The sequence below is a fragment of the Gavialis gangeticus genome, unplaced genomic scaffold (assembly GCF_001723915.1).
Source record: "Gavialis gangeticus isolate Ggan-Ray unplaced genomic scaffold, GavGan_comp1, whole genome shotgun sequence".
NCBI classification, from domain to species: Eukaryota; Metazoa; Chordata; order Crocodylia; family Gavialidae; genus Gavialis; species Gavialis gangeticus.
The window spans coordinates 127970483-127980169 of NW_017729024.1; the positions used below are offsets into that span (position 1 = coordinate 127970483).

The window sequence follows — 9687 nt, forward strand, 5'->3', positions numbered from 1 at the left end:
ACTGAGGTGATCCCAGGTAGCCCAAGGACGGGAGAGCAAGCCAACTCCTCGCAGGTGACTTGTTTGGTGCAAGGATAATCTGAGGTTTAGTACCTTTCTTGGTACATGGAGTCATGCCACTGAAGAGCAGGGGCAGACCAATTAGAATGTTTGATGCCCACTTTGAACTCCATTTGTCCTGGTATGGCTTATGCTACAAATAGGAAGTCAGGCCCAACACTGGGGAGGTAGGCTGTTGTCATTCTAAGGTGAGATTTAACAAGGAAAAGCCAACACTAAATCCTGACCAGGATGACCCCTTCCCCTGCCATGCACACCATTTCAAAACTATAAACAGCCTTGGGACCATGTCAATCCCTCCTCTAGACAGGGGCTCAGCAGTCAAGTGTTACTCAGTGCCTCAGAACATGTAGTCTTCTGTCTCAGAGTTAAGGTGTTGCCTTCACTGCAAGTTGTGACCTGACTGCATCAAAACAGGCTGGAGACTGACTGGTTTAAGCAGCAGCTCTGCAGAAAAGGACCTGGGGGGTTACAGTGGACAATAAACTGATTATGAGCCAACATATGATACCCTTGTTGCCAAGAAAGCTAACAGCATACTGGGCTGCATTAGTAGGAACGTTATCAGCAGATCAAAGAGCAGCAAGGGAAGTTTAGGTTAGATCTTAGGAAAAAAATTCTCACTAGGAGGGTAGTAAAACACTGGAACTGGTTACCTAGGGAGGTTGTGGATTCTCCATCCTTGGAGGTTTTTAAGACCTGGCTAGACAAAGCCTTGGGTGGAATGATATAGTTAGGGATGGTTTGAGCAGGGGGTTGCACTAGATGACTTCCTGAGGTCCCTTCCAAACCTAATTTTCTACAATGCTATGATTCTATGACTGAGGGAACCACATCAAAAGCATCAACCACATCCCTTCCCCTGACAAGGAAACCTCTATAGCGAGGCCCTAAATGAGCTGAAAGGTGGAGTCAGATGGCTGAGAATAATATCTCAAGGTATCCATCTACTTCCTCTGCCATCTCCCTCTATATTCATCTCTCCTAGCTAATGCGTTATGACTTGATCACTGGACAAGCAGCTGTCCTTCTAATACAACTGTGGCAGCAGAAATCCTAGCAGCAGAAGCAGTTTCGTTTCTGTTTGGTGTCCCTACCAGTCAATTACAGGACCTCACAGCAACGCAAAGATAATGTCTGATGCTAAGAAGCGGCAGTTAAGTCCGAGACACCCAAATAGGTATAACATTCACAAGAGGGCTTTAGCCTCTGGTAAAGCATTTTTAAAAATTCACAGGAAGGCTTTAGTCTCTGGAAAGATCCACACCAGCCAGAGGTCAAATGTCATCTTGCAGGAACTGGTAACACTGGAGACATGGCCAAGGATGTAGAAGGACCTTAGGACAAAATGTTACTGTCCCAGAATCTAGCAGATCAGCTGGGGAAGTGTCAGCACTTGATGCTGGATTTGTGAATGGAGGGAGTAAAGAGAAAGGGAGGCAGAGACACAGGATGCACAGAGGGCCTTCAGATTTGCCTTATGCTAGTACTTGGAGACACAGCTCTGAGGCCTATCCAAAATGTCTGGCTGCTGATGCTGAACCATAATGCCTGTAGTCAGAGGCATAACAACATGGCTAAACGCTCAACGCAGCTGCCACACCCTGGGGCAGTGGCATGGGTAGAACTAAAATTTTGAAAAGGGTGGTCTGGATGCTGAGATGCATCATCACAAATAAAGTAAACCATATTTTTCTCCAGTTAAAAATAAACTAGAAGCATTACTAATATGATAGGGGCCTAGGGCTCTATTATTCAGTCTAGGATTGAAGCAAAAACAAATATAACTTTATTGGAATGAGTTAAAAACTATCTGCAGGAGCTTCTTTGCCAGCAACATCTAACAGGCAGCAGAATTGCAAAACAAAGGCTAGCTTGGTTGGTGGAACATCAAGACCATTGACGCAGGCTCAGGGGTGATCTGGTGGTCACCTACAAGTTTATCGGGGTGCCCAATAGGATCTGGGTGAACGTCTGTTCACTAGAGCCCCCCAAGGGATGACAAGATCAAACGGTCACAAACTTCACTGTGACTGATTCAGGCTGGACATAAGAAAGAACTTCTTTACTGTCCGAGCCCCCAAGGTTTGGAATAGACTGCCACTGGAGGCGGTTCAAGCACCTACTTTGAACGCCTTCAAGACACATTTGGATGCTTATCTTGCTGGGATCCTATGAACCCTGCTGACTTCCTGCCCCTGTGGCAGGGGGCTGGACTCGATGATCCTCTGGGGTCCCTTCCAGCCCAAATGTCTAGGCCTATGAAATCTATGAAATTATAAAGAAGAGTGGATCATTAATACTTGTTGAATGAAGAGTTTAAAAGGGATAAGGTAGATTATAATGAGCCATGAAGTTGCTTGACTCTTCAGCACTGCCTGAAAAGGCAGTTGCTGCTGCCACCAGCGCCAGACAGCTGGTTTTAAACTTTGGGTGGAGAAGGAATCAAAATATGTATGGGGGGTGGTGCAAATACACCAGTGCGTGCCCCCTGGATCCAGCCCTGTCCAGTGGTGACTGTTGGTTGCCACTGCACTTCTGCCACAATCGCGCAAGGGAAACAGTGGTAATTGTTTTACATCCCTCCCCCCAAGTCAGCACCTGGGTCATCCTGTCCTAGCTGTGCCTCTACCTATAGTAACCTCCCCAAACCCAGGGCAGAGCAGAGCTTTCACAAACCCTCTCCTAGCAGTCAAAAATTAGCCATGTACTCTGACATGGTTTGTATTTTTCCATGCTGAGTATATTCAGTAATGTCTGCTGAAGCCCTCACTGCATCCTTGCTCACAAACTACTCTCTGCTAACGTGAGTCAGAGGGGACAAATCAGAGGATGGCATTTGATCAGGAAGCCAAACTATCCAAACTATGACAGGTGGAGGGAAGAGACAGGAAGGCAAAGCCAGTAACATGGTACAGATGCTGAGGTTAAAAAAACAGTGATATGCTGCCAGAGTTGCAGAAAGTGCATGCAGATCGGAGGAGGGAATAGAGCTGACAAATGATACCACAAATGGGCTAGGTCAGTGATCTCCAAACTTTTTATGGTGAAGGTCACTTTTTGTAAGTAAAGGGCACCCAAGGATCTACCGCCCCGCTCCCTGTCCGACTCCCCACCCCATTCACTCTCCATTATTGAGGTTGCTCCATTTCATGTAAATAATTCAATATTAATTGGAATACAGGCTTGAACATAAAATTCCCACATCCCAGCAGCAATAACTATTGAAGGACAGAATCAGTGTCTGACTTTTTCCCCTCTCTTCTCCAGTGTTTAGTCATTTATTAAAACAAGAGGAAAAAGACTCACCTCCACTTAATGGTTAGGGTACTCTTCTGCAAGGTGGAAAACCTGGGTTCAAGTCCCTACTGCAAATTAGGTGGCTTGGGGATTGGAGAGTAGGTCTCTCTCACACAAGAAGAATGGATCCTAACTATGCAAGCCAATAAAACCTACCGCTAGTCAACCTGATTATGTCTTCTCCTGGTTGCTTTCTGTACAGACTGCCTACCAGAATAGGCAAGATAGGAAGAGGAACATCTAGTCTGCAGATCCTCTTTGAGCTGGAGTAAGGGCACCAAGAAAGTTCAGCACATCAGGACTCAGTTTTGCACCTGCCCTCTAGTGGAAGTTTAGGAAACCAGGAGTTTACTGGTAGAAACTGAAGTATATAGCAGGGGGTGGGCAATTTTAGATTGTCCATCCACCAAGAAATTGAAAAAATCTGCAATTGGAGTCTAAAACAAAATTTCTAGATAACAAAAGACATGGGAATTGGTACAACTATGGGCAACTTTTCCTGAAAATATTCATTTAAGCTTAGTTTTGTTACAGGCTTCTGTTAAAAACAGTAGAAGACAGAGGCCTACTGAAGCCACAACAGACAGAAAGGTAAGCAGAAATATTAGCATAAATATGGTATGTTGTAATCAATTTCCATTCAATGTAACCAGTTGCGTTAGGACACTCAGAACGAAGCATGTCACAGGTGTGGTACTGTGCTGCGAAAACTGAGCTGGTTGTAAGCTCATTAGGTTCGTTCAAATAAAAATGAAGAAAAAAAAAAGGTTGACACTGAAGGACTGAAACGAAATGGCATCAGCGTGAAAAGGCAGCTGAGGTAACTAGAGAGGGGCCCCGATTGCAAATCCCACTGAAAAGGTGAAGTGAAGAGGCAAGGATTTCCCAGGGCAGCCTCTTTTACTGGACCAACTGCTTGGTTGAGAGGAGGCTGGACAGGCCTTGGGAGGCGCGGTGCTCTTCCTCAGCATGAAAACATTTGTAAATCAGGAGTTGAACTACACAGGCTTTGCTCAGAAGATAAGTGTAGAGAAGTTTGGTGTCCCAGGAGAAACTCTCTCGGGAGACATTTAACCCTGGTTGCTTCTGGGTTATTTCTCTAAGACACTTGTTCTGGTCAAACCGACGATTTTGCAGGACGCGGAGGAAGGGGTGGGGAGTGCGAGGCGGGTGCTGCAGATTTACCGGCTGCCAGGGCCCCTGGCGGGGTTCACAAAACAGCAGCGTGTCCAAGGCACGAGTTTAAGCGGATGAGGTAGGAAGAAATGTCAGGGTCCCTGCGATGGCGGGGCAGACCGGGCGGCTGTCACTGAGGGGCGCGAACCGTGTGCGCCCGGATTGGGCAGGAGCGGGCGTGGAGTCAGGGCCGGGCACGCGCCCTCTCAGCCGAGGCCCCGCGGCGACTGGCCTCCGGGTGCCGAATAACGGCGACGTGACATAGCCCCGTCCCCCCAGGCCCGCTACCAGGAGCGCGCGAGTCACTAAGCGCCCGCTTAGCAGCTGGCAGCTTTCCCGGGGCGCGCGACAGTCACAGCACAGACCCCGCCCCCGTCTCTCATTGGCGCGTCGAAGGCGGCGCATGCGCACCAGAATCGGACGCGCTTGGAAATCTCCCCACCCCCATCCTCAGCTAGGTAGCTGCGCCGTCCGTCCGCACGCGGTGTGCGCATGTGCCTTGCCCGAACTGCTGATCTACGTGCCCTACCCCCCTCAAGCCGAGCGGGGCGGTTGGGCGGTATGGAGGCGCCGCCGGTCACCATGATGCCCGTCACGGGCGGCACCATCAACATGATGGAGTACCTGCTCCAAGGTGAGCCCGGCCCGCGCTGCCTGGGGCCGGCCCGAGCTCCGCGGCAGCTCCAGGGAACAAGCCGCCGGCGTCAGCCCGCGCCCCCACCTTCCGGCTGGGAAGAAACGGGTTGGCACAGTGCTCAGGCAGTGCACGAGGTGGGGACGGGCAGGCTACGTGTATTGCGTAGTTGAGCCATTAATTGCGCGCTGAATGTAACGGGGGGCAGGCGGCCTTGGCCTTCCAGCCTGACAAAAGCTGGCAGGGCTGGTGAGGAGCGCTGTGCACCTTTAATTCTTCAAGTAATTAAGGCCCCTGATGCTTTCAAGAAAAAAGAGCCTGGTGTTTTACGGCTCAAAGCAACAGACCACTTCCCCGTGAACCTGGGGTGGAGGAGGGGTTTCTGGGCAACCTTGCACAGATAGAGGAGAGGAAAGGGTGTGGGCACTTATGAACTGGTAAGCGGTGACACGTTTCCTGTCTGTCGTCTCCAGGGAGCGTTCTGGATCAAAGCCTGGAGAGTCTCCTTCATCGGCTACGGGGCCTGTGTGACAATATGGAACCGGAGACGTTCCTCGATCACGAGATGGTATTCCTTCTCAAGGGGCAGCAGGCCAGCCCATTTGTGCTGAGGGCACGGCGCTCGATGGACAAAACAGGCATGCCCTGGCACTTGCGCTACCTGGGGCAGCCAGAAATAGGAGACAAAAACCGCCATGCTCTGGTCCGTAACTGCGTAGACATTGCCACCTCGGAGAACCTGACTGACTTCCTGGTGGAGATGGGCTTCCGTATGGACCATGAATTTGTTGCCAAGGGCCATGTGTTCCGCAAGGGCATCATGAAGATTGTGGTATACAAGATCTTTCGCATCCTGATGCCAGGAAACACTGAAAGTATAGAGCCCTTGTCTCTCTCATACCTTGTAGAGCTGAGTGTAGTGGCACCAGCAGGTCAGGACATGGTTTCTGATGATATGAGGAACTTTGCTGAGCAGCTGAAACCATTAGTGCACTTAGAGAAAATTGACCCAAAAAGGTTAATGTGAATAAAAAGCAGTCATGGGTGTTGCAGACCACTTTGGTTAAGAGTCATAATGACCTGCCTCATTAAACTATTCTTACAAAATGCTTCTTGCAAGATTAAAGCTGGGGGACAGGAATTCTTTGGTATTTAGTTTTGTCACTGTGATAATTGACAGTTTGGGGTAACCTGTTATAGGGTAGCTGTGAATAAACGATGTTTGAAAGCAACTTAAAAGCAATTCTGTCAAATGAAATTCTAAGCAGCGTGAGGAAAGACATTTAACATATTAGCATTCCTGCCCCTCCAGAGTGTGTACGTGTACACGCACACGCTATTACTAGAACAGGGAGCATACAATTCCAAATTTGAAAACATTTAACTTATGTAATACTGCTTCCCCAGTAGCATATGTTTGCATACCTTTTCAACAGTTGTACTTTTGTTGCTCTTGAATGCTGTAATATTCAGGTTCCAGGTTTTAAAACAATGTTCTCAAGGTATTAAAAAAAAAAAAAGATTCCATCCTTACATCTGGGGTTTTGCAAAAGCTTTTTGGAGGGGTGGGGGGGAGGAATCAGGACTTTTAGCCCCAAGTGTACTTCATAATACTTTTACATCTGCGATTAGGAATACAGTCAAACACCTCAGTCTGATTGTTTCATGAAAGTCAAGCATCTCAATGCCCAACTGTTGCACATGTTGCAGTGAATACAATGGATGGGGGTTGGGTATTTATAGTATTAGAGCAATTTATAAAACTAAGATTAGATGATTTATTATAAGAGTACTGCAGGAGTGCTTATTTTGATTGTAATTGGTTTCCTATTTTCTCTTTCAGTATTTATAAATCAGACCCTATCCTACAACTCCATGGGGTTTGTATTTAGTATAAAATATTTAATTTTAGCAATGAAAACTCTCAAATGCGCACACTCTACCACAAGGGCTATTTTTCATTAAAAACCTAGGCATTAAATCTAATGTGCCTAAGGCTTCTGACCTGTTATTTTTGCATCACTACAAAGTTTGTAATGCTACAAAACAGATCACTGTGGGGTGTACACGTCTACACAGGCCCCTGGCTGGAGCATGACAAAGTCACCACAAAGGCTTGTTCTCCAGCCAGGGGAAAATAGGGGGCTGCTCCTTAAGCCTCCATCTCCACAAAGAAGGCCCATCAGTGAGCAAGACAGGCTTGCCTGATTAGCCATTCCCATCTTAGCAACAGATGGGAAGCCATCTATGGTGACAAGGGCTGATTGGGCAGTCTCTGCCCCCTGATCAGCCTTTGCCCCTACTTCAGCTGTTGGCAGCTGTTGCCATCATTTCAACAGATGATGCTCTGGTCTTAAGCCACCCACGGCAGTAAGAGCTGATCAGGCAGTAGCGACTCCTGCTGTCACTGTTGCCCCTGCTAGTACCCTGGCTCTTCCCCTGGGCTCTAGCAGTAGCAGCAGTTGTTTGAGCAGCAGTGGGGATGTCATAGGAACGCCTGACAGTTGTGGTGGTAGTAGTAGGGTCCCTGCAGGCGTCCCCCAAGTTTGCCATCTGGGCAAGCAATTTAGGGAGGCAGTCATTCTTTTTGCTTCCCCCTTGTAGGGGTGAGGTGGGAAGGGCAAGCAATGCTCAGTGGAATACCATGCATGCTTCAGACCTGTATATCAAGTGTCACATAAAAAAAAAAAAAAAAGTTTCCCCACAACACAAGTGGCTGTTGGAAGCAGCAATTTTGTTGTAGATCCACCGTTTTTAATGCAACAAACTGAACGTGCACATTTCCTTTCTCTCACTAAAACAGTGTGTATAACAAAAAATGTGTAGTGCAAAGGCCTAACTGGATGAGTCAAGGCATGATAGATTGGGAAACCTACTACTATGCAATCAAAGTGCTTTTGCAAACAGAGAGTGTAATTTCATTTGCTATGAAACTCTTCTATAACTTACCATCACATACCTATTTAGGCAACAGAAAAGGACAGCTCCTTAATGAAGGGTATTGTAAATGCCCATAAAATGACAAGGAAATTTAAGTGAACAGTAGAATTGTGAATTTTCCAAGTTAATCAGTGTAAATGATTATTGTCATCAACTATGCAACATGACACAGTATATGGAATACAATGCCCTCAGCATTCCATGGATGCTGAATTTATGTAAAAATAAGTAGATACTTGAGCAATTCATGAAGATTTAACTTGTGGCCAGCTAGTGAACTGGGAGTGTTATTATGACAGTAAATACACACAATCCTCAAAACTTGAAAGTATATTTCATAATGCAGGTGGCAGCATGTATGTACCCAGAATACCAGTACATCTTGCATGTTTCTACTTAATTCCTAGAACATAATGCCCTTCTTTAAGGGACAAAACAGGCCTGCGGCATCCTTTGTTTCTCAAGATATACCAGTTTGCTCATGTAAAATTAAGCACCATTTTGATCCTCATTCTCATCAGCATGTTTGATTTGGAAATACAGGTGTGTATTTTTGTAGTACTGGACACAACAGGAAACCTATTGAACACAATGGGAAGACTGGTAAAACAGTATATAGTTTGAAAAAAGGTGTTTGGGACTAGCCTTCCTGTCAGAACATGTTCTATTGTGGGTTATGTCTTAAATTACTTTTGAGAGGAATAGTATTAAGAGCTTTTGTACTTTTTCATACCATGTTTAATCACTCATCTGCTGTATTAAGACAATCTCCATGATTCACAAAATGATAATATTAAATGATCTGTTAAGTGCTAGCTAGTATTGAGGAAAGTTTTAGTGGTGCACCTAACCTGGTACTTCTCCAACTTATTTTTATGGCAGGTCTCTTATTAAACACAGATCCTATGTTGAACACTTCTCCCAGTTCTGATTCAGACCTTTCTGAGGAAACTTGCAGTGCTTGGTTATACAAAAAGATACCATTAGGATGTTACCAAGAAAACAAGCTTAATGATCTATGGTGATGGGTTGAGTTGCTTGGACACACTGTTCCTATTGTTTAAAGCTATTGTTTACTGCATTGGGGAGAACCGCCCAGGGAAGTGTTTATATTTGACATTTATTTTTATTCAAGTTCTAAAATACACATTGTGAAGATTTTCATTCCACAAAGATTCTAATTTTTTGGTTCCAATTCATAATGGAAACCAAATTTTAAACAGCTAAGGTTCCTGCAGTGTGAATATTCACTTTTCAAAATAGCTGTATGCCCCCTTGGTGGGGATTTCAAATGAATGGATCATAACATGCTGTAGCAGAGATCTACTCTCATAAAATAAACATGCTTTAAAATCAAGGAATAATACAGGTTTCCCTCAATTTATGCGGGTTTGATTTATGCAAATTTGCTCTTATGCAATGACCTTTTTGTACCTGAAATTCATTATATTCAAGGTAAATTTGCATATGTGCAATCAGCACAGGCCTGGAGAATGCCAGATAAATTGAATTTGCATAAAGTGAACATACTTTATACAGTAATGTAGGAAGTAGGGATAGATTTCCCTGTTGGCTGC

At 45.7% G+C, this 9687-nt stretch overlaps 1 protein-coding gene across 1 annotated transcript; it reads left to right on the top strand.

Moving 5' to 3' along the window:
- The first annotated feature begins 5044 nt into the window (after positions 1-5044).
- Positions 5045-9467, top strand: MED18 (mediator complex subunit 18). The gene is made up of 2 exons (XM_019517702.1): positions 5045-5170; positions 5644-9467. Exons 1-2 carry the CDS (start codon positions 5098-5100, stop codon positions 6195-6197), a joined length of 627 nt encoding a protein of 208 aa, XP_019373247.1. The 5' UTR covers positions 5045-5097; the 3' UTR covers positions 6198-9467.
- The last annotated feature ends 220 nt before the right edge of the window (positions 9468-9687 follow it).

What these genes read in the sequence shown, in the direction of transcription:
- MED18 (XM_019517702.1), top strand. Translation starts at nt 5,098, where the DNA reads ATGGAGGCGCCGCCGGTCACCATGATGCCCGTCACGGGCGGCACCATC. An exon ending in GATGGAGTACCTGCTCCAAG is followed by an intron (nt 5,171 to 5,643) that starts GTGAGCCCGGCC and finishes TGTCGTCTCCAG; the next exon opens with GGAGCGTTCTGGATCAAAGC.